This window comes from Camelus ferus, chromosome 7 (assembly GCF_009834535.1).
Source record: "Camelus ferus isolate YT-003-E chromosome 7, BCGSAC_Cfer_1.0, whole genome shotgun sequence".
Taxonomy (NCBI): Eukaryota; Metazoa; Chordata; class Mammalia; order Artiodactyla; family Camelidae; genus Camelus; species Camelus ferus.
In genome coordinates, this window is record NC_045702.1 from 60,423,929 (window position 1) to 60,449,962 (window position 26,034).

The 26,034-nt window shown below is 40.5% G+C and overlaps 1 protein-coding gene across 1 annotated transcript in view; it reads right to left on the bottom strand.

Annotated features, from left to right (window-relative positions):
- Positions 1-1,569: 1,569 nt before the first annotated feature.
- PPP1R9A (protein phosphatase 1 regulatory subunit 9A) overlaps positions 1,570-26,034 on the bottom strand; it is a 261,195-nt gene continuing 236,730 nt past the window's right edge. Inside the window, 6 exon segments of the mRNA XM_014554033.2 lie at positions 1,570-7,687; positions 9,026-9,208; positions 11,109-11,228; positions 13,203-13,401; positions 19,444-19,527; positions 19,626-19,713. Coding sequence (XP_014409519.2) covers positions 7,487-7,687; positions 9,026-9,208; positions 11,109-11,228; positions 13,203-13,401; positions 19,444-19,527; positions 19,626-19,713 — 875 coding nt within the window. The 3' untranslated portion in view covers positions 1,570-7,486.

A 26,034-nucleotide genomic window follows, 5' to 3' on the forward strand; every position in this document is an offset into this window, starting at 1 on the left:
CTTGGGAGTGTCATCATACCTGACGATGATGAGTGTCTGTTATCTCAGTGTGTACATTTCAGCTTCTCTGACTTGATGAAAGGAAGAAATTTGTTCACTTCGATGACTGGATACAGAAGGAAGCCCATAATTGATTCAGGCAGAGCTAACTGTCCCAAAGGCAATTATTGTTGTTGAAGTGGTGACGGTAGGTTTTCCTTTCCCTATTCTGATGTACTTGGAGATTAAGAAGAGAGCGATGAAAACCCCCCAAAGAAAAAGGAAAAAAGAAAAGAACAACCCCTTGGCTATATTCTAGGAAGAAAAGATGACTTTGTCATTATCTTACAAAAGCTGGTATGAAGAGGTTATCCATCTTCATTTATGTGTCTGTTTCGAACGTATGTCTTGCAGGCTGGAGTATTTTTTTGGGATGCCTTATTAGAAACAAAGTTTTTCTATGGCATTTGCCCTGATGATGCTCTGGAATTTTGGGGAAGATACTTTGCAGATAAATTGAGATCTGCCAACTGCTGATAATTTAAGACCACTGATTTAAAGTAATAAATAGAAACATTTTGTTTGGATCAAAAGATACTGTCTTCACTTCAGGATTAGAGTTATTTTAGTCACAATCTCAGTGAGCTTCATATCACATGCCCTATGGGTGCTCAATTATTCAGTGATGCCGTTCACAGCCCTCGGGGCTGGAGTCTCTGATACATCGTTTTGAAACTATCAATGGCGGTGGCACTTAGGTTGAGACTTTTTTTTTTTTAATTGAAGTATAGTCAGTCACAGTGTGTCAATTTCTGGTGTACAGGTGACTTCCTTTAATGTGGTCCCAAGAATCACTTAATATCATCAGTAAAATGTCCATATTCTGTTTTCTTGTTATTGACAGAAAAAGCAAATTCTGCCCCCAAAAGAAAATTACCCAATTTGACATAGCTTATACTCAGTCATTCAAAAGGGACACATGCTAGCCCCTGGTTAGGAATTTCATAACAGCCTCCAAGGAAGAGAAGAACAGCTTAATGCATTTATTCTGTGATGCTCAGATCTAAATTTTTGCATTACCAAAGGTTTAGTCACAGATAAATTATGGTTTGTGTATGTGTGAGAAAGAGAGAAATTAATATCCTCCATTTGTTATATTTAAGGTTTTAGAAATAAAATTGTTGAAAGGAACCCCATACTCTGGGATGGCCTGACTCCGAGCTTGCCCCATGCTGTGTGAGACCCACTGCTTGGTGGATTTGTCACAGACCCTCTCTGGCTGACGGGGATCAGGAGCTGTGATGGTGGAGCCACGACGGGAGCAGAAAGATGGGTGAGGGAGCTTCTAGTTGAAGTTTTGATCTTTTAACTCCATGCCCAGTTCCGTAATTGTGCTTTCAAATGTAATTCTAGCTGCCAATTTACACTTTACCAGGGCTAAAACTTACTTTTAGTTTCATTTCCATGGAAAATGTGCACTTTGCTCTTGATTGACAGATATATTTTGACAGTTAATACAGGTTTACCCAGTCAAGGCTTGTTTTAGTTGAAGGTGAAAATGGAAGAGGGAAAAAAATTACTTGGGACAGATCTTAGTATTTCTCTTTTTATTGCATTCGTTGTCTAACAACAATAATAATACTCATTGGCAAGAAATTTATTTACACTAACGAATTAAATGGAATCACAGGTATTTTTAGATGGGTCAGAAAACAAAGGGCCACTGTGATGTTTTGCTTTGAGTGCCTCTGAAAACCAAAGAGTAAGAAATGTTGTTTGAAACAGAACAATCTAGAGAAGTACGTACTAACCAAGCACACGAGAACAATGCAGACGAGGCACTGCTGTCTCTTCCATGCAAATGACCAGACACCAGAAGGTACAAATTAAAATTTTCAGATAACATGCTGTCCATACTCACTGGACTTAAAATGGTTTCCAAACAACTCTTTTCCTTTAGTGACACATAAAGAGAGATGAAAATAAATCAACTTCTCAACAATGGAATAGAATTCATTCTCTCTTTTTTCTCTTTTTAGCTGGCCAGTTTTGTTAGTGATCTGTAGCAGGTGTACCAGTGGTTTAATTGCAACACCATTAAAAAGTACAAAAGCAGTCATGATGACCATAAATAAATATTAAGGAAAACATATACAGACATATTTAAGGGTTTTCACTAAGCACTAATTAAATCTGATGTTGTTGGGAGGTGTTACCTACCTGGAGTGCCTCTTAATTCCCACTTTTTAAGGTAATTTGATTATTTTTGGCCAATTGTCCTTTCACAGATGAAAGATTAAATTCTTGACAGAAAACCTGGGTGTGTGAATCGGGTAGCTGAAGGAGACAGAAGTGTACACCTTCCAACAACATACTCATGCTCACATCCGTTTGGATGTATTTGGTGATGACCTAACCAGTCATCACTCCACAAAAGAAGTAAAGAAATGGTCACGTGATGGCAACACTGCCATCAGAGAGCCAGTCGTTGGTGGCTTAAGCATCACAGCGACCAAATACATCATTTTAGAATGTGCGCAAATGCACAAGAACACACAGTGCCATTTTTATTCAAGGGAACTGCAGTCTGCAGTTGAAAACACCCAAAGCTGCATAAACTCTGAGCTTCCACTCAGCAATGTGCAATCTTGACATCAATGCATTAACCAAACATGTGAGGAAATGTCATCTTACTAAAATACCAAGAATTTAGTAAATCAATTTTACCAAAATATATAAACAAGTAGAAGGATAAGTGCATTTAGTAGAAATACATTAAAAAAAATTTCTTAAAATCTCATGAGCCATTCAAGGTACACACACACACAAAGTGGCAATAAGGCTATGATACTGCTCGGAGTCCTATCTGACGTTACCAAGTCCCATGTACAATACGTATTTTTAATGCCATGTGATTGCGGTGTGTGTATGTACGGCGGGAGATGCAGTCACACGTATGCAGTTCTGTACATCTACACAAACAGCATGCATATACTTGGGAAGTTGCCTCTTGTTCTCTTACTCCTTACCTATTCATTCTTGAGTCCCTAGTGATGCGGAGGTTGGGGCTGGAGTGGGGCCAAGGCTTGGGGATCATCAGGTTTCTTTCCTTCCCTACTTTGTAGGTCTGGGAGCAGGTCCCATGCCACACTTGGTCCACACACTCACATATGTGAGTCTTCAAGTTACCACCATTCTCCAGCACATCCACACAGACACCAGCCACTAGCACGTAAGGACCCTCTTGTCCCATAAGGTAGAACCTGATGTTGGCGTTTTCTAGGGGACATTGTTTCTGTAGGCTTGCTTCTTTGCCCTTCAGCTTCTTGGTAGGGCCTGTTCTTTGCTGCTGCTTTAAGTGCTACTTGTGTACTGTCTGGTGTTACTTTTTCCCCAAATGTTTTGGGCTGAGACTAAATTTCCTGAGACTTCAAACGCCTAAGACAAATATAAATAAGATCTGCCCGTGTACACAGGCTGCTCTCCAGGGGTGAATCACTGAAGCGCGTATGCATTTCTTACAACGCTGTTTCCTTTCGAGAATTTACTCCCCACCTCCGTCATCATAAGGAAGACAATTCTAATAGAAAATATAGGCATTTTATTTCTGGACTTTCTCCCTAAATACTTGGCTTCAGGACAGTGTACTTGGTAGATCCTTGATTAAAGGTAAACTGGGGAAGATAGTTTAAAAATTGGGCTTCTCTTTTCCATTTTACCTTTTCGTTTAGAAAGCACTGAGGACTTCTTGGCATTAAGCAGGTGCCGTGAACCCTAGAGGCTGCTGTCCATGAGCTGAAGTGTCCCTCAGCTGCAGCTCCAGTGGGGACAGTAAATGCAGTCACTCCAATGGAAGTTGGTACCTCTGAACTATCTCAGTGTGACGAGGGGCTATGTCACATCCGCAGCAGAGAGACCCCATCACCGGGACACTTCCCTTTTGAAGCTGCCTGAATCCTGTGCTCAGACACGAGCCTCCTCTCCTGTGGCTTGGGCTGTGCAATGTCTAACACTTCCAAATGAGTTAGAATCACCATATAAAGGTGAATTTTCATTTCCCTTTTAAAATATAATTTTAAAGCAACTGTCTTCAGCAAAAGCCATGAAGGCTATTTAAGGTGCTAGATCCAACCACCCAGCTTGGGGCTGCAGCTCGGGCCTTGGGAGACCTGAAGATTTCGGGGTGGCGGTAACCACAGGATGAGAGGTAAGCAGCCATTTGGTTTCTCCCTTGTCCTCTTGCCCCTTTGTTCCCAACAAGGACAAAGAAGCACTAGGGGGCTGTTCCCCTTTCGGGCCCCTGAGATGCAGAGTGTGGAGTTGGCACCTGTCACACTGCAGTCATGAACTGTTGTGGGTTAAAAATGCTTACGTGATGCTGAGGGCGGGAAATCCACGTCAGTCCCAGCTGAAGGGGAACCACAAAGAAGAGCTTTGTGGTCATGAAACTAACAGTGGACACCATCAGCGTGTTAGGATGGGTCAAGTTAGGTTTCTACCCTAACAAACACATCACGCTACAGTCAACTTCTGATGCAGGGAAAGAAAGGAGGAGAAAACTTTCCTATAAACTCTGAGATACTTGAGGGGAGATAGTCTTACCTAAAGTGATCCAAGTCCTTTCATGGACACCCTGCCCCAGACGTTCAGCCCACACAATGCTCTTGGTCTACAGCTTGGCCTCACCATAATCCCAATCCCCTGTCCCCCAAAGCATTACCTGTTTCCCCAAAATGCTTGTGGCTGTTGTTAGAGTTGTACTGAGCTGTCATTTAGGGAATACAGCTTATAATAACCAGATAGTCCTTTTTTGTCCACTTCTGGTAAATTAAAAAAAACTATAAAGCCCTTAAAGTTCATGACACTGAAAACCACTAGCATTAAAATAGGAATCGTGTAAGACGCTCAGCCAGGCCTCATGCACTAGCGTCAGGAAAGGAAATAACAGGAAAACACCACGTTCACAAGGTCTGAGGTCCTTCACTTTGTTTTCATACCCTCTTCTCAGGCAGTTTACATCTTACCCTTTGTTGGACAATCAAATCAAGTGCCTTTTACAATTTCAGCAGTTTTAATTAGTAATTAAAATAACTAAGACCTAAAATTACTATAATTTAACTTAAAAAAGTCAAAGCAGCTATAATACAAACTAAATGATTTGACGAATAAGAATCTGATTTATAATATTGTCAGTTGGTCATTGATCTCAGCATTGGAAGTGTACAAATAAAGTTAAAATAAAGAATACTTATAAGCCATTTAAGAAAATGCAATATAATAGCTCATAAATTATGTGCAGAGAGACTATAGACATTTCCAGTATATACATCCATTTTCAAATAATCCTAAAGTGTAAACTTTACAAAAGATAATCGTCCTTCTATTTCCACTCTTAAAATGCAGACAGTGAAACTTCCAGTGTGATCCAGATGACTTTTTCCCCCCAAAATAAGCAAAAATGGCAAAAATTTACAAGAGCAAGCACTGGCATAATTAGATTTTGACTAATTTAGTCTGTTAGTATTAGAAAAAGATTTGCTGAATTTTGTAGTCCATTAAGAGTCGGTCCTTGTTTCTTACGATATTAATAAACAGCAAAGCACCACACATCTCAAAATATAACAGAGTATCCAGGATGGCAGTTTATCATACCCCAGATGAAGGGAGACAGAAAAAAGTAGGTAGGGACTTTGATCCTTGTAAAACACAATGTTACTTTCTAAGGATGTTTCTAAGGATGGAATGAATGATTTCTATACCTAGTGACAAAAGAAGGGAAGCTAACTGACAGTACTCTGTCACTGTAAAGGAAACAGGCCTTAGGGAAAGAAAAGGATTATAAATTTCTAGTTTAGACAATTCCAGATTTCCAATATTTACACAAGCAAAAAGAAAAATCACAATGTTCAAAATATGAGACGGAGCTACATAGGCGGGAGCCCTTTTACACCACCTGTTACTTGTAACCATCGAAAACTGTCCCCTAAGCTCTGCATTTATAATATTTCCAGCGGGAGATAATGACAGAGACCCCCCCCACCCCATGGAGTAAAGGAAGTAAAATGCTTGTCCAGGGATTTGTCTGGCCTCAACTCTTATTTTAAAACTCATCTCCAGGAAAGTGGATGACCTCATTTTTACAGCCAGTGCAGCAAAGAGAACTAGATACGTGAGCATAAAAAGCAAAACAGCAGCAGCAGCAACAACCAAAAAACAAGCCATCTTCTCCCCTGCCCCAGTCGCCTGCGCTGGAATTCATTTGCTGAAATACTGAAATCCTTAATACTGGCTTTAAAATAGGTATAACTGCCCGCACTGCTAGACTGTATCCTGGGTACCATCTTGAACAAACTTCAATTGTGAAGTGGAACTCTCTAAAGAATGGAAGAGAAGGGCAGGGAAACCATTCAAAACATCTCTAGAATAGAACTGACAGCTCTCCTTTACGGGAACATAGTTGCTTCTCTGGTTGAATGTTAGTCAAATCTAACTTTTCTCTAACTGGTATTTCTATTTTTCTAAAAAGTACATTTGTTAATACACTAACCGAGCCCACTGGGGAAATCTTGAGTAGAAAATCTGTGACAAATTCCTGATTGTGTCACAGTAAGGCTGAAGACCAGCCAGAATGTTCTCCGGGAGAGGAAACCTGAAAATGTTGGTTTCCTTAAAAACCAATTTCCTGTTCAATTTGTTGGGGGGAAAAAGGAACTGTGTTGTGTGTGTCAGTGTTGCTGAAATACTGAACACGCAGAAGTAGCAAAGTAAACAACAGATCCCAATATCCCATGGCTGCGTTAATGTCTAAATTTTTCTTTGTTTGGCCAAATCTGGAGGATAAATGTTACCCTCAGAACCCCAAGGTAATACCCACATTCACATTCTTAAGGCTTCTGCTTCCTTCTGGGGTTAACAAATAACTAATTCTTTTCTCTCTTCCTGATGCCCAGCAAGCAGAACAGTTTGCTTGTTTTTTTGCCATGGTAGGTAATTACGTGGCAGAGCCCCCACGTTTCCGCAGTGGGGTTGTCTCACTGTCCAGACACAGATACGAGGGGGCACTTTCCCCACACTCTGGAGGAGATTCCGCAGCCCAGATCTCATGGCAGAGTGGTGCTCTTGGCCATACAGATGTGTGCCACTGGCCAGATGCAGGCAACCAGACTGAAAATTCATGGCGCCCCACTGACACCACCAGGGTGCGTCGTGCTCCTGCTGGGCAGGCTCGTGCTGGTTTTCCAAGTGACACCACCCACCCAACACAAAAGAAGAGAGACACCGCTACTTGGTGTCTCTCACAAATGGGATCGTTGGTTTGTTACGAAACCAAAGGTGGCTTGGGATTATCTCAGGAGGTTAAAAGGAAGAGTATATTCTATTATTGCAGCAAATGCAGTTACTGAACGCACGGTTCCCTAGTCTGCCTAGAGCACGTTACCCGTCATCAGCTCCCGCATCCTCGAGGGGAGAGCGGGCAGGAGGAAGTGGCGGCGTCTCTCCGGGGGCCTTACTGCTCACCAGCCCCCTCTGTCAGCTTTTCTGTCTTCTTAGACTTCCTCTGCATTTGCTCCTGTTCCTTCCGCCTCAGCTTTTCTCTTTGTTTCTCCATCTTCTCTTGAGCCTTCCGAGCCTTCTCTAGAGACACTTTCATTTCCTTGAGTTTTTTTTTGACTACAGCTCGGTCCTGGGACGAAGCCATGCCAAGAGCCTAAGAAGGAAACACAGAGACAAACTGAATTTTAAAACCAGTGACCTCTCTGCTCACGATGAGGCTGCGATCACAGTATGTTCAAACTCAAGAAAGTTGTTTAAAAACAATCGAAGAGGTAGAGACTGAGCAAGAGGTGATTTCATTTGTCAAAAATCTACAAACACACCGTAGGGGCTGAGCTTTATCTGTTCTTTTGTTCTTTGAAGTCCCTAGCACAGTACAACCTACACCTCATTAAGTAAATGCCTTCTGAACTGGTAATTAACGCATAAATGAATGAAAAAAGGGCACAATTCTGCTTCTTCAGCCTTTGGGCTGTAGACATTTACAGGCAAAAGTATTGCTAAACTCAATATTTTCAAAAGCTCGGAGCAGGCACTTGCTGGCACAGAGGGCGCTGAGAAGGGCGGGAAGAATCGAAATGGCTTCCTTTCTGCCAGTGTGTGCATTACACTGAAGACCGAAAAAGTCTTTGGGACCGGAATGCCATGACTGGTCATTCTTCCCTGTGGGAAGACCTATAAAGGAAGCCTGGTTATAATGAAGAGGTTGCTCGATGAGCTGAGAATTCAGAACAAGGGGAGTTGGCCGTGTACTTTAAATGTTTCATGACCTTCAGAATCAACAGCGGGATGCATCCATCTCCCCAACAGGGACAGCCCTGTCAATCAGGCCTTCATATTCACAGGCTATTGATTGAGCTCTAACCTTTTCAAGACTGTCAGGAGACACTCATCTGCCCGTCAGCCCAGCAGGGGGCTGAGGTTGGGGGTGGTGAGTTGGCTGGAAGCTCCTTTTGCCCTTTTTCCATGGGGGTAGGTGCCAATTCAGTCTCTAATAGAGATGGACTGGACAGGTGAAAATGAGAGTGTGATGGCGGGGGACAGAGACATGGCCTGGACGTGGTGGGGGAGGAAAGTTCTCGGGAGAACACGGTCCCAGTTTTGCAGCGGTATGCAGGGAAAGATGAGGGTGGAGGAGAAACGAGTCAAAAAGGGAAGATTCATGGATCTGGCTTTTAGCTGGAATGTGATGAGAGAGTCCACATTGGCCATCATTAACACTCACACTGCATAGGGAGTAAGCAGAGGTAATACATGGGCCGAGTGTTGCTAGCTCTCCTACTCAGCAGCCACTGTCTGATTTAGAACTCCTGACGACTTTCCAAAACTTCATTTACTACTCAGAAATAATTCAGTGTCCTTTCTGCTGACCGTGGATGAGAATTAACCTGGTAGATACGCAGAATGCTCTTATCTAATGGAAACATTTTAGGTGCTACGAGTAACACAAGTTATACTTGGTAACCTAACACATACAAACATAATTCTTTACCTTTAGTTTATTTCCATCCAACTGCAGGAGTTGCTCTCCAGTGATGTTTTGGGCACTGAATTCAGAGACATACTGCTCCAGATTTAGGCTCATTAGCCAGTGAGAAACCTGCTGCACACTCCATTCATGAACGGCCCGATTCAGACACTGACTGTGTTTGGGAGACTGTCCATCGTCAAGGATCTGAGGTAGGAACGTTACGCAGGGTTGTTAAAGGACCAGGATGCTGTAGCTCAGTGGCATGTGATCCTATCAAAAGCCATTTCTTGCCTACCAAAGCCACATTTATTTTTAAAACCACTGAATAAGCTAATGGTTCTAGTTGTGTGTGTTCACACACACACACGTAGTTATTACCTCTGCATTTTTTAGGTACTTGGAAAATTTAAAATTCCCCCAAATAAAGCAGCATTATTAATGTAGGAAGTTTAAGACTGAAAAACACACTCTAATGTTGCAAGTTTTCACATTAAAACACTTTGGAAAGATTATCAGGTGCAGAAAACAAATACTTCTTTAATCTCTATAATGCATCACTCTGCCTTGATCCTCCCATAAGACATCAGAGATATGTAAATACAAAATACATTTGAAAATATTGAGATAGATCTTTTACTTAGAAGAGGAGAGTATTATGTCCTCAAGCATTCTTAGGGAAATTTCCCAGCCATTATTTCATTTGAGCAGCAAGCAAACCTGTGAGGAAGGCAGGGCAGATAATTTCCATAATGACTTTTAATAAATGAGGAAAGTGAGGCTCAGAAAGTCTACAGAATTGTCCAAGATCACGAGGTTAGTAAGTGGAAGCGCTCAGCACTTAGTGGTCTGTTCCAAATCTCAGGCCCTGTCCACTGTGAATAGTGCAGAGGGCAGCGTGGTTCCTAGAACCATTCAGCTGAGAGGAGATGAGGGCGATGATAAATCCGGGAGGAGAGACAGGAGTCACCTCTGACCATGCAGGGAGCAGGGAAGAGGGGCCGGGGAAGGCGGAGATGAAGGCAATGGAGATGAAACGCGATGGGCTGTGTCAGGGTAATGGTGATGGGAGATGTGCAGAGGACTCAGAGGTGGAATTCGGAGATGCTCTGGACTCAGGAATGTCTTTTCAATGAGAGACAGACATGAACTATTTAATACAAGGAAACCCTCCACAATAGAGGAAATTTTCCTGTATTGTCTGATTTTAAATCATTGGCCAAGAAAGAACAGAAGCTTCAGACGATACCATGGAAGCCACCACACAGCCCACTGAGCGCTCACCTCGTCATCTATCATATCCAGGCTCTGAGTGAGAGAGCAACAAAGGAACCAAAAAGAGAAGTGTTACAGAAACAGCACATAACACATCTCAGCACAGAGTTTCAGTACAATTACAATCATGCCAAGCCTGAAGAATTGGGCAGAAACGTTTAAGAGGGAAAAAAGTTTATAAAGCAAAAATCATGTTAGAAAGAAGTAACTAAGAATGAATATTTACGGTGAAAGTATCTTTACTTGCACTGCTTCTCCCCCAGCCCCAGTCCTGTTCCCAATACTGGTATTTTTCCCTTCTGCTCATCTCTTGGGGCACTAAGTTGATCACTAATGTATTTTCCTGCCTCTTTCGTCCACATTTGTCTCCTGAGAATTCGTCTCAGTGCTCATCCGATCCTAGCTTCTAAACAAGTGGCTCTTCCTCGTTTTCCTTCCTCTCCCCTCACCACTGCAGTGATTCTCATTTGGGGCTGAAAATCAGAATCTTGGGCAGGGATGGAGGGAGGTTCAGGAGAAAGGGAAGGGAGTTCTGCAAACTCCCACGTGACTTCCGGGCCTCCCATCCCGACCCCGCTGTTTAGAGTCATCCCATTTAAATCAAAGAAAGGCTAAGGAGGTCCCCGGACAGCTTAAAGAGGCCCAGAAACAGTACTTCGCTCTCATGTTGAGACAGAGAGGGAGCGAAATCACAAAGATTTCGTATCAAAAATCAAACCACAGTCCCTATGATGTACATGCAAAGTCTACCTAAAACCGTTTTCCTGGAGATAGTTCACGGGCAGAACGTACGAGCCAAGGAGGCAGCTCTGTCCTAAGTGCCTGCGCGTACCTCATCTGACGAGAGCACCAAGGACTGGGAGAGCCCGGGTGCTTTGGGTTCTGCTCCCAGGCCGCTCAGGTCTGCTGAACTGGTACTGCTGGGACTGAAGTCATCGTTGAAGGTAAAGTTCTGAAAAAAATAAATAAAGCGTGGTGTTAAATGAGCAGTGAGCGAACCAGAGGTAGGTATGTTTGCAAGCTCTAAAAAGGTTCTTTTTAAGTAATCTTAGAAGAAATTCATGTTTGGTTTGGTGATGACCTTCAACCAGGCAGTGGTTGAGAACACTGCGCCTTTTGTGCTTGGTAGGGAATTCTGGGCGCTTTCTCCATCAGATGAAAGGATAGGTGTATTAGAGAAATGATTCTTCAGTCTCTCTTCAAGGGTACAGCATTCATTATCCTCTGCCACTGCTCAGAGGAGTAATAGTAATAAGCCTATCTCCCTTGACCCTAATGGTGATGAGTAACAGTGTAAGTAAAAATACAAGATGGTGTGGTGAGCCTGAGTTATTAGGAACAGATGGCAATCCGTATTAGAAAGGTAGCTTGAGCACCCCCTGGGAAGGATCGCTTGCTGTTGGCCGTGATAAACACTGTGAGAAACGGCAGATCCTCTCCTGGATGTAACCTTCAAGACGATGAGTTCTGGGGAGGTCACAGGCTAACAGTACCCTAGGAGCTACACGCTACGCTACAGCACGCCAGCGGAGTGCCAAAGAGGCTGCAGCATGAACAGACACACTTTCCAAATAATCACCTGGGGGTAGGGGGTCTGCAAGTGAAACCTCCCCAGAACTTCATTCAAATGTTCAGTGGGTGTGAAAGTCAAATAAATTCCCAATGACTACATAGCTGCTTCTGTGAAAACATTTTAAACCAAACCTGGAGTCTCTCCAGTGCAGGATAGTGGTAGAATGATTTAAACAACATTTAGATTTCTCAGATCCTAGACTGAAACCGATTCAAGACCAAAGTGGCATACTGCTGCCAAAACTTCTGCTAATTATTCTAGAAGGACTGGCTTCCCAGGAACTCAAAGCACTTAACCAACACCATCTTGTTTCCTATTCCACTTCCTTAGGATTTGGACTGTTAGTTTTCTGTTAGGTCCCCTTGCATTGGGTTTAGTCGGTTGTCAAGAATAAATACCATGCCAGAGGCTAGAGAATTCAGTCCCAAACTCCAAGGTTTGCTACAACTTCAGAAAGGAGACTAAATCAGAGCACACGGAGCTAAGCTAGTAAAACATTCCAGCAGGAGAGCACTTAACACAGAACATTACCATTTGATACTGTCAATGGAGATATGACCCCAAACTCTGTCAAAACCTTATGAGCTGTGGACCTCAAGAAAAGAATTAAATCAAGTAACATTCATTAGCCGTTTCTGTGAGAAAGAAAAGTGAACACAGATAAAAGGAGACCAAACAACATGTTAGCCGCCATATACGTTTCAATAAAATGTTAGGTTAAGGTTTGCAGCGTCATGCTGGAAATAACCATCATGCATTTAAAAACAAATCAGCATATAATTCCTAATTCTGCTAAAGTTAAAGAACTTTGGTGATAGAATTATAACAGTTTTTCAACACAGAAGTTTGATTTAAAAGAAGAAATAAGTGAGGGTGCTATGTCAGCATCGGTTTGTCTGACAGAGTTTCATTTAGATATATTGAACACATATTCAGCCCCAAATTTATTTGTTTTCCAGTAAATCTTGAAGAGCACAGCAAAAATAGGTTTATAATATAATTTAAAGTGGAATACTTGGTAAACAGATCTATCATACTGTTCCATGATTCAAATGCATCTTTCCCAGCATGGCTTAACTGTCAAACTGAGATTAAATAGCAGTATGTGAAAAGACGAGGATATCAAAGATTAACGTACAATCTAGAATGGAACAGTATTAAAGAAGGTGATGGTTAAATGAGGCTTGCTTTCTCCCCCACACAAGAAATACCATGCATTGTTTATTGCAGTGTTATCACATTGGTTTCTCGGATCCAGAGTACACACACAAGTTGAGAATGCTTTCCAAAGACTGAAGAGGAGGAAGGGTTGGGGGCTTTCTTGTTTGCTTTTTTAATCCATGTGTTTTCTACCTTGGACCCCTTTTTATCTGAAATTAGAGTTTCAGGAGAAGGCTGAAGGGGACTTGTAGTCGAAGGCAGGTTCTTGAAGGAATAGGATCCTTTCCGGCTTTCGTTAAACCATGAGAAAGGCAGGCCAGTTGAGCGAGTGGAGGCCTGAGCGGTGGCGGCTGGCTTCGGTTTCCAGTGGTCCAGCCTGCCTCTGAAGAGCCTGGATCATGAAAGGAATGGGTGTGTCAGACAAAGAAAGAAAAGAGGTAAAACTCAGTGAACTGAATTCTGAAGGGACTCTGAATATATTTCGAAGTAACAGTTTGAGAAACTATTCTACACAGCAGATAAGAACAAAAATTCTGCACTTTTTGACTAGAACACTAATCTTAATGGTTATCTTTTTTGGATCTAAGTGGATTCTATAACAATGGTCAACATTTTGATATCGCTATTGCTGTGGTGAATTTTGTGAAATGTGCCTAATAAATGTATGTGGATAAATTAAAATCAGGGAGGGGCACAGTCATCGAGGCACTGCTGTTAAGTTAAGTACCACAGCATTGCCTGTATTTTGGCCACCTAACAGTGCCTCACCACTAGTGACATGAGTTCATAATCAGCGTTCTTTCCTGGTCTCCTCTGAACACAGGTTCCCAAGAGTCTGAGACTTCAGAAAGTGATATATTTAAATAATATGAAAGTTTCTGGGCTCACGATACTTTCAGCAGAACACACACCTTACTGGTTTTTCATCATAATCTTAATGCCTGATTAGAGGAGGAGCACCAGACCTGAGGTTCTAACACCCTACTTGGGGGTCCAGGGTTTTTCACCTCCTGCGTACATAGCCTTGGACCTTCCCTCAGCCTCTATTTTCCTATCTATAAAAGGTGGATATTTTCTGTATCTTATACATGGTTGTTAAGAATTAAATGAGATGTGTGTGAAATTACTTTGAAGACAGTAAAAATATAAAGGTCTATGCTTATTGTTTAACATTTAAAGGATTCAAAGGCATTTGAGAAACAGGTTGAAAACAGATTGTTTTCCATAATGCAGATACCTTCATAGAGCTGAGGCAGGAATGTGAAGTAGTTTCTGTGCATTTTGGAAGAAGTCACCCTCAATATGTACGAGTGATATTTGAAGCGATGCCTATTGTTTGTTAGCTCTTGATGTCATGACTACAAAGAGATTCCCTTTCAAGTGCCTCAGCACCATGGCTGGACATTTACGTCCCACATATACAATGAGTGTCAACTTTCTCCCATCTCATTTCACATTATTTTGGAACATTATACATTTCAAACTTATGTAAATAATACAACTCCTAACAATTCCTGTTCCTTTCCAACAATTACTGTGAGATTCAAATGGGACAATTAATGTAAAAACTATCTTGTAAACTCTAAAGCAATATACAAAGGATTATGAGAATGATAACTAAAGAGAATGGAGAAGTCAGCACAGTTTTGGTAGAATACTGAGATCACAGGTTGGGTGAGTAAAACTATGTCACACTAAACATACCAGAATATCTGATGGTTTTAATAGTGTATCTCTTAAAAAAAAAAAAAAAAGAGGTCTGAAAGGATAAAAGAGACCAACCAGAGATGTGTCAACCTTCAATTTCATCCTAAAGTTTAAACTAAAAAAACAAAAAACAAAAAACAAAAAATAACTTGTATCCTTAAATCCACTTACTTACTGTCAAAAAATGGGGGTATAATAACTAAACTTAAGAAAGCATGCTAGCAAAGGCAGGCTGGCCTTCTGTAAGAAGCACTTTATTCCTGGGTCATGGATCAGTATAGTGGTCCCCAAACAAGTCTGATACAGATCAGCTGGGGCAGCTGTTCTAATGTGGAGTCTGGGGCACCCAGACACACCGAATTAGAATTTGGGGGAGAGGGAAGAGATGATCCGGAAACTATATTTTAAAATACATGTCTGAGCTTACTCTTAAAGTTTTTAATATCTATATTTATTAATATTACCTGAATGCAAATCTGAAATTGCTAGAGCAGAAACAGGTTATTATATACAGAAAATTATTGCACTGATTTCCCCATATCTTAATTCCCTCTTTCTAGGGTGACACGAGAACCAGTTGTCATCCCACACTTGGTCTACATTATAGGGGAGGAATCTGAAAAATATGACTATGAATGGTTTTATAGGAGAACAACGGCTGTCCCCCTCTCTGAGACAGGGAGAGAAAACTTATCTCTTTAATGTGAACAAATTCAAATGGGGAAGAATCTTGGGTTTTACCGTTTGGAAAGTAATATATGTCAGAGGGAGATACAACTACGTCTCCAGCTTTACAGCCCCAGAACGTCTCCATGGTGTTGGGTCTCAACCCCTCTCCCCATCCCCACTCCTTGAAAATGTAATCACGCACCTCTGGGGAGGTAAATCTCTGCAGGTACATCTACCGCTGTTTTATTTTCTGTGAAGGTACTGTTGAAGATGTCCTATTTTAAGAACCAATCTTTTTGCTTTATCTTATTTTGCTCTAATTTCTTTTTAAAATAAATTGTATTGTATCATATGTATTTTTGTGTATAAACAAGTAATATTTGGAACAAAGAGGAATACGTATAGATAAAAAAGAATGAACAAATGAATACATACTAATTTACAGACCAACTAAATAATGAGTTAGAAATAAGAGTATTTGTTTTTCATGGAATCATATAGACCAACACTAGCCAATAGAAATATAATATGAACCATATATATAAATTAAACTTTTCTACTAGCCACATGAAAAAGGTAATATTAATTTTAATAATTTAACCCAAAATATTCAAAATATTTATTTCAACACATAATCAGTATTATAAAATTATTAATAAGATATTTCATATTCTCTTTTTTCCATACTAAGTCTCTGAAACTGAGCATGCATTTTCTCCTACAACGCATCTCGTGTAGACAAGCCACATTTTAAGTGCTCAACACTATGTCTGACTAGAGGCTAGGGTAGCATACTGGATGGTGCAAGTAGAGGTGGGTGGGGGGAGTTACAGACTATGGAGTTTTAATCCACCTCACTTATTTTTTGGTAGGAAACCAAGGCCCAAGGAATTCAGAGACTTACCTATGGCAAAGTCAGAATGGATACTGGATTCCAGCTCAGTGTTTTCTCCACTGTTCACGCTTTTAAGGTGAACGCAGATTCACTTCCACAGAGGAGTGCCATCTCCTGTCCCCGCATTCTTCCCACCTGCCACCACCTAGCCTCGTTCTGAGACACACATATCTGCTCACAGGGCTTTCCAGTCCGTGACTGAGCTGGGAGCTCCTCCTGCAGGGCTCCAAAGCAGACACTCCCCTGGCACCAGTGGCTCTTGCTCTAGAATTTAGGAGACCATTCTATCCTGCTCTTTGGTGCGTGCTTTAAGGGACGAACAAGCTCCGACAACTAAGTGTTTCCTGCTTTTTTAATCTGCTATGTTACCCATTTAAACACTGAGCACACATTTGAAAAGGACAGAACCAAACTGTCTTTCTTTGCAGGGTTTATTTCTTCTTCTTCTGATTTTACCCTCATTTATTTGTCTCATGCCGGTCACATATTTATGTCTCCACAAGGAGTATAATAAACTCTTTACTCTTTGGGAAGGAAAAAGCTAAAACCAAGACCAACTTTAGCAAATGTCTGGCCTCTTTAAAGTCTAACAGCTTCAGGTTATTACTGATTGAGTGACCGCATCAGATTTTTACAACTGGATGAGGAGCCTAAGAGGTGAGATAACTGACTCTGTGAATCACTCCCTCCCTTTTCTGAGGAAACCTCACAGGGTGATGAGTTTGTTCCCAGTCCTTCTCCACAACAGCAGTGGGACCCTGCAGCAGCTGCTGCGCACCACCCGCCTGCACTCGGGCTTTGGGAGACCAGCTCCACTGCGTTAAGCTCCTACTGGGCAGTAACTGTGTTCCTGGAATATGTTTCATGAGGTTCTGGGCCCATTATCAGTCTACATAGGAGAACAGAGACCATCATTCGATTTGATTAGTGTTAACCAATTACTGCAATAGCTCAAAAAATTATTTTTTTGAAACAGAAAAAGTCCTCCTCCTTTCCTGCTGACTGTTTCAATTACATTCATTCCTTTTGGTCCTGTCAACATTCTACTGTAATTACAAATAATTATAAAATTATGATTCTAATTGAAAACTATTTTGCCACATTTCACACTGGAAACTGCTTGTGACTACTGAAGGAGAGAGTCTGCAGAGTTAACGGGTTGAAATACAGCTGGCTGGGCTGGCAGGAGAAAAACCTGGCTGGCTGATGGTTCAAAAGCTGCCATGAGCTGTGGTTAATGTGCTGACGACAGCCCACCCTCGGCTGTCTGTGATTTTGCCAAGAGTGAGGTGAGGGCTTACCAACGCAATCAAGGTTTGCCTGATTTTCAACTCGAATTTATCTAAGGACGTGATGACTCTGGCTACGAGGACGAGGACGAGGACGAAGCTCAGTAAGACCTCCTCCTGTGCCCTCCGCGGGGTGCCTGTGCTTACTTCCCTCGTAGGGGGAGCACAGTGTGATTTCAGAAGCATCCAAGTTTCTCTCCCACTGTGCATTTGGGCACCTCTCTCTCCCTTAAACGGTTTCACTACTTGTCGTTTTCCTCCCCTGAGTATATTTGAGAGTTTTCTATTCTTAATTTTAAGGCACAAAGCAGACAGGTTTATATTTCTCACTTCAAAACCGTGCAAAGTTAAAAATCACTTTTGAATTGCATTATGGCCTTATTTTTCCTGAGATCCCTGTCCTCAAATATAAACAGCACCTTTCTCCATTGTACAGCACAAAGGAAACCCGTGCGAACAAAAAATAATTAACTTTGGAATTCTCTCTTTTCATCCCCCACCTTTCTCCCCGTTCTCCTGTTACCCTAGGGAGAGGGCAGAATTTCTTACTGAGGTGTATGCCAGAAAAGAGGAAAATAAGAAGGAAACATCTGGGCACAACCTATAAAATGGATAAATGGTCCCCAAATAATTTTACATTCTTTTATTCTTAGCATTTTATCTGTTTCTTCCTTAGTCTTTGCTCTTGGAATGAGTCCCAAATTCATAAAGACATGTAAATAAACATCACTAGGCGCTTAAGTAACTGGAGGTGTTAGAAATGTGCAGTGTTAGAAAGACATCTGGACAGCGGCACAAGCCCCAGCTAATTGACATTAATGTCTGCTGCATAGTCCTGGGCTAATCAATTAAATTCTGTGAAAGTGAAGTTCTTCATGACTAAAGTATGGTATTATAATCTGCCCTCCCAATCTTACTGTAAGGATTAAATAAAATGACAAATATAAAACTCCTCCGTAACTTGCAAATAGTAATAGTAATAATAATAATAGTAATAATAATAATAATAATAATAATAAATAGCAAATTGTTATCTTCATTACTATTTTTGAATGCCTCCTATGTGCCAGGTGCCATTTTAAATGCTTTATATGAAAACTCATTTAATCCTCACACTAATGTTATGAGGTAGCTACTCTTATTATCCTCATTTCACATATCATATGAGAAAACAAAGGCACAGAGGTCCAAGATTTGTCCAAGATTTTAAAGACAGTAACTTGAAGAGGACTGACTGAAACCCAGGCAGTCAAGACTTCAGAGAGAGCTCTATGCATTGCTGTCTCCCTATACAAACCTAAGTTTAAAATTATGTAATCTCAGAATAAAACTGGGGAAGCTTGACAACGTGTTATCCAGAGTTCACTTCTCTGCAGGAAAGTCTTTACTGAACAGTAAGCATATTGATGGCGCCTGCAAAAGTCCATTTAATAGCTGAGTCTAGTGAGAGACGGTGGTCTTCCTTACACGCATTTGGGCAGAACAGCCTTGAAAGTCAACAAGGTACTTAAATGCAAAATTACCCTTCCAAACTTAACAGAAAGAGAAGAAACAAGTATTGTGGGTAGCCAGGCAAACAAGCTGAAATGCACCTAACTGACATATCACATATATTTAAGCTGTATTTAGATAAACATCTATTGAAACTGTTGATGTGACCATAATTCTAAGTTAAGCCAATGGATATACCTGAGGCCAGGTGTAGGCTGTAACTGGAGTAAGACAAATATGAATCGTGTGATTTTTCTTTCATGTCACCTCTAGGTGTATCACTCAGCATGAAGATACTGACCACTGATTTTGACTAACAATGGAAGGGGGCCGAAAGTTTAGATACAGGGATATATCAATGTTCTCAGTCACCCACCCATACCTGCTACCTGGAGAAAACCTATTGACTTCTTTCTCTTTTTCCTTCCATTTCTTTCCCTTGTTGGAATTCCTTCGCAAAGGTGCCCTATAATGACAGCACACAGTCAGAAAGGGGCATTTGACATTTTCTCCTTTAATCTTTCTCTTACAGAGAGTTTGCTTTTTACTTCATGAAGTGCTTACCCCAGATCCACAAACTTCCGCTTAATTTTTCCTCCTCGCACCACCAATGAACTGGATGCCCTTAGTAACCTGGGACCTTTGGCAACATCTAGGATATACACATATGTGAAAAAAAAAAAAAAAACAATTATTATCATTTCTGAAAAACCATGAGTGAAAAGTCAGTGCATGTCTGAATCTAAGGGGTTTGCCTCAATTCCTAATTGTAAGAGAAAATAATGGATACCTTTTTTTAAGATACAGGATACACGAGTATGTAGAGGAACATTCAGTTAAGCCAGGAGAGGTTTGTTAGACAGAAGCCCAATACTTGTCACAGAGTTTTAGCTTTAAATATATTAGAATGAAAAAACAAAAGCAAGAATAAACACTATCAAATCATCCCTTACATTCAAAACAGGGACCAAAGGACTTTCCTTTTGTTCCTTCTCTAGTTTCAACTGTTTGCTCCAAACGTCTGGGCTCTGTCCTCCATGCCTCTCTTGCCTCTGGGTTATAGTGCTGTCCGACAGGAGCCCAGCCCACTTTCCCCATGTGTCCCAAGTCCAGTAAAGAATGTCACCCCTGAGAATCTGGAAGATTTAGGAAGAAAGTGAGACTCAAAGCTTTCCCTTCTGGGCTGCCCCTTGCTAATGGCCTGTGGCCAGTCCTGGGATAGAGGAGGCAGAACATGGGGGAGACTTCTTAAGCAGTTCGGCTATAAAACATTTATATCTTTGAAAGGTCTTTCTCAGAAGTTGGGTTGGAGCACTACTTGGCTGGTCTCCCGTGATGTGGAAGACGCCAAAACCTCCTCAGCGTTCGGAGCTGAATGATCTTTGCCTCTCTGAATTACGCTGGCACTCTAAAGCACAGCAGCTGCTGGGAGATGGGGACACTTGAAATGATGCCAAAAACCCATCAGAGGAGAGGCTTTGCCAGTGGAATTCAATGTCAATTGCAGGAACTAGATTCTACCAGTGGCAGTTATTCCATCCGGGACAAGGTAGACAAATCCTAAGGCTCTACTTGGAACTATTTAGCAAAGAATGCTATTTGGTGTTGTGTTTCAGCATATCCAGTTATCTGAGATCATTAACTTTGCTGTCTCTGGTGTCTTAACATTGATGCATATTTGTGTATGAAACTGCTCTTTCCTAATTGTATGTTGGTGTTCATCAGTCTGTCTCTATCTTTTAAAAATTAAAAAAATAAAATTCCAGCAACTTACTGGCATGGAGTATAGAAAACAGTTCTCCCAAGAAAGTGTTCAATTACCCTTGCAGGTTAATTTTGCTTATGCTTTTTGTCTGTTTCAGGGGAAATTTCTAAACAGATACAACTTACACATGATGTGCACATAGTTCTCATTTAGGAGTCTATGTTCAAAACTCTGAGGAAGCACAGGATATTGAAAAACTCAAGATTTTTAGCAATAGTTTTAGTTAATGATATTCAGATCACAATAAACAATTCCTTGAAATGTACATAATGAAATAGAAGAGTCAGAAATGTCCACGTCAAAATCCATTTCTAGCCTCAAATATTTATTTATTATGGCTATCTGCATCATTACTCTTTGGTTAACTGAATTAAATAGCTAAAGATGTGACACATTCACATAAAAAATCTACAGACATGGCACAAGCTCCTTATAAGATAATTTTGCTAATGGACGTTAAAAAAAAAAGGCAGATTTCAATTTTTCTTAACAAAGAAAAGAAAGTACCAGATTTTTCCAAATCAATTCTAGAGCAACTCTTAATGGCTAAGACTATGCAAAGTTAAAAGGAGAGTGCCTTATTATTTTCGGAAATAAGGTGGCTGGGAGATGTTTTAACGAGGGGTGCGAGGACCAGATGAGACAATGTACATGAGGACACTCTGTAACCTATTAGTGTGGTGCTTATTTGGACATCTTGGGACTAAAAGCCTGTTTCTGCCCATCAGAGCCTGCTGCTAGGCAACCTCACATCATTATCTCGACACATTTGCCAAAGTGTGTTCCAAAGAACACTTAAATGAATGCTTTCAAAAGGCCAAAGAGACAAGATTAAGTAATAATGCACTTCCCCACTTTAAATCAATCAAATCCATCTTTAATGCACATCAGAACTTCTAGTCCACATAAAAACCAACATTAGTTTCGTATGATTTCAGGAAAAGAAAAAGAAATGTGACATTTTTTGGGTTTTGTTAGTTATTTAGCTGTATATAAAATCTCCATCAGGCTTTTTGAAATCTCTCCAATACTACCTCCACAAGCAATTAGAAGTCCAAGTTCTCAAGGCAGGTGCCTCAGCTTTAAGCTCTGGCAACGGTGGTCGTCATTTTCAAAGGTAATAATTGATCTCCTGATAGCTAAATACTAAGGCCTTTTCTGGGACTGCATTCTTCTTAGTCTCACTGCAATAAGACCCTTGACTACCTCTTCTTTTATTACGGGGACTCCCAAATCTCCCTCTCAGCCCAGACATCTCTCCTGAGCTCAAGACTTCCTCTACCAAAAATAAGTTAATCATCTTTCCTTCATAATGTTTCTAATTTCCTATTTTCTATTAATGACCAGACCATGCTTCCTGAGGCTAGAAACCCTGTGATCAGCTTTGACTCCTCACTCTCTCCCCCTGTATCTGGTCAACTTATGTTTCAGCGGTTCTCGTAGCATTCTTTCCTGCATTGTCTCTTGCTCCTCAGAGGTTATCACCTCACCGTGTTTCCTAACTCATCTTTCCTGTACCTAGTGTCTTCTCCTTTTTACTCCTCTGCTCAAACACCTTGTGGTTCCCCAGCTATATTGTGAGGTATCTAAGGTATTTAAATTCTAGAGCTATAGACTTAACCTACCTGCTCAATTTTCCATGCAACCACTCTACCCTGAATAAACAAATGGCCTCTGGCAGGCTGGGGCAGCCCCGTTCCTTACGTTCCATCTTAGGTCTGCCTGTCCCTACCAACACCACCTCCCTGCCTTACCTATCCTTTTTGTTTTTTCAGTCCTTCAAGGGTTACTCTAATTGCACATTCTTCATCAAGTCTTATTTACCAATCTCAGCTAGAGGTAAACTTGCCTTCCTCTCAGCAATGATAAAATTTACTATTTTTTATATATAAGGGCCTAATGCAACATATTAATAGTAAATAATCTTGTAAAGATTTCTACTTGCCAGGACATTAATTCAACAAATATTTCTGAAGGCATGTTCTGTGTCATGCAATGTGCTAATGGCTAAATATAAACTTATAATAAAGACCAAACCACAAGGAGAAAACGGATAGTGCTTAATTTACTTTACTTGACATTGTCTGAACAAAGGCCCATTGCTATGTACGTCTAGGGACCAAAACTTTAGTATTAGGCTACTCAAATAGTAGACATGATGCGAATTATCTTCATGCTTTCTCCTGCCATATAACCTGTTTTACAAACCTCTGGGAATAATCTTTTACTTTGTCTAGTTTTAACTGGAATGGGGTCAGATGTTTATCATTTAGCCATGCATTATTTCTATCTTGGTTTCTAGTGAGGTCCTACAAGTATGATAGCAAAATGACGACGTGTGAATGCAGTACTGACACAATTTAGAAAACACCCAACTTCAATTAGGTGTTCAATAAAACCAGAGCATTAGCCTCAGGATAGCAGTCAGCTTAATTATTAATTATTTTTGAATAATTAATTATTCAATTATTTGTAACTTAATTATTACCTTTTGAAGTAACTTGCTAGACCAAAAGTAATGGTATATTAATTTTAAAAAATCTAGATAAATGGCAACCAATGACTGAGACATTTTCAGGGTTTATCCAGCAATGTTGAGTGGAAGGATATATATGTCTAGACCACAAGTCAGCAACCTTTTTCTGTAAAAGGCCAGAGAGTAAATATTTTAGGTTGTGGGCTACTCTCTCCATCACAGCTGCTCAGCTCTGCTACAGTGGTATGAAAGCAGACTGTACAGAACTGTATGAGTGTGCCTGCATTCCGTTAAGATTTTCTTTATAAAACAGGTAGAGGCCAGATTTGGTTTGATGACCTCTGTTCTAAAAGACCTGCACTGATTATCTACAGAGACATACTTATTAATTCGTCCAAGAAACCTATTAAGTATCAATCACATGCCATATTCTTTGCTTGGGACCATAAATACAAAGATGAATAAGATACATGAGAACACTCTGGCTCACACTTGACAACCATATTAATTATTATCATACACAAAGTGACAGAAGCAGAAATAATGGTGTGAAAATTACTCAAGAGAATAATTCACTTTGCCTAGGAATGTGAAGGATGTATGTACAAAGGGTCCACTAAGGAAGGTGAGATTTAAGCTGTACTTTGAAAGACCAGAATTTCCTGGAGTGGAGTATGAGGCAAGAAGCTAAACGTGAAGTCTAGTTTGTACTTGTGAGTACTGCTAACCCCCATTCTAGTTCCTTCATTGATGAACCAATGAGTTGTAAGGACCACACACATATAAACAGGTACACATAGAGGTAAATCAGGTCAACCATCCTTAACGTCTGCCGAGTCCAGGTCTCAAATTGTGGATTAGTATCACATAGCAAGGAAATTAAGGATTTTACAGAATGTTATTCTCCAAGTTGGATTTTGAGGACCATGAAGCTAGATCCCACTCTGTTAACCTATGTTGTATCAGTTTCTGCAACGTCATTACAATGGAAGCATGGAATTTCTCTAACGTTTTAATAATACTGAAGTCCATTTCTTGCGAATGACAGGAGAAGATGTGGTAACGGCAGTGCTGCAATGTGATAGGCAATTCATCAGTCAGCTCATTCTACTGAGCATATTCATATACACATCCACTTCACTCCCATTCTATGTTCACTGAGCGATTTTCTGACATAGGAAGCTACCGACCAGGAAAACGAATGATGCTGGTTTTTATGTCATTTTTCCTCCCAAACTAAGTCAGAAAATTAGTATTCTGGTTTAGAAATTAGTGTTTTCTAAGTTCAAACAGCATGAATTGGTCACTCTGAACTTGACTGAATCTGAGTTTACTGGGTTCCTGGACTTAGAAAACTAAGGACTTTGATTCCCAGGACACTAGCTGGTAGCAGGCTACTGCCTGAGAGTCAGTTGTCTGACCATTCTTTTTGATATCTTTCAAGGTGCAACAAAGCCTGAGAGCAGAAGGCAAGAATATATAAAGCCTTCCCAGTTATTGGTGGTGGTGGTTGTAGGGTGTCAGGCACAGTCCATCACCAAACAAACAAGCAAAAAATCAAAGAGAGAGACACAGTCTGTAGCCTGCAAACTCCCTGAGGGAAAGGATAGAATCTTACCATTGCTTACTCAGCTGTTAGCATAATGCCTGACACAGAGTAGGTGCTGCTCAATAACTATTTGTTGAATAAGTACATGAGTGAATGGATCAATGTTAATGAACATGGAAGGCATAGAAAGTGCTTCAAGCCTGGAAACTTTTATTAAGGGAAGGATGTGAGGCACTGCTTGCACCTGGTCGTAGTTAACACCTAGCAATGGTTATCATACTAGTAACTGACTATAAAGTTATCACTTCTATAAAAGCTCTATTAAGTGTCCCTTTCTAGTTACCTAGGAGCATGGTCAACCCAGGAAAATTAAAAATGGGTAAGCTCAAGTATTTGGTCTCTGGAGAAGAAATTACCCACCCCTTATTTCTTGGTTCTGCTTACTACAGATATTTTTTAATAGATTAGGCAGATTTTAATAGGTTAGGCAGAATAGATTATTTCTCTATGCCTGGTGCCTTTCTAAGTGGAAGCTATACAATATATTTCATATATCTATGATTATTGGGTTACTGGATTATTCAGGTTTTCTTAGGCCAATTTGAGTACTTTTATTGTGGTAAGAAATCCTCTATTTCCTCTAGATTTTCAAATCTGCATAGAGTTTGCATGCTATCTTAAAATTTCTTTTAAAATCTCTATCTCCTTTCTTATTTCTAATGCTATGGGTATTTTGTTTCTGTGGTTTTTTTTAAACCTGTTCTTCCAGGAGGCTACTCACATGTATACACTTTCACTGCATTTTTTTGTGGGGGTGTTAAGAACAGGCCTTTTCATTTCAATAAAAATTCATTAAACTCAGCTTCTATCTTCATTATCCTCTCTTTTCTATTTTCTGATTTTGGTTGTTCTTTTCCTATTATTTTGAATATTTACCTATTTATTTTCAGTATTTATTTTTAACAATAAAAGTACTTAAAGCCATACATTTTCCTCTGAGTACAATATACTGACTGCCAGTTCAACTTTTGGAAATTTATTCCACGGAAATAAAAGCATCAGCATACAATAATGTAAAGCACCAGAATGCTTGTTATAGCTTTTTTCATAGTGGTAAGGGAACAAGCAAATAAACAACACCACCCCCAGGGTACAGCCTAGATGTCCATCAATACTGCAATGG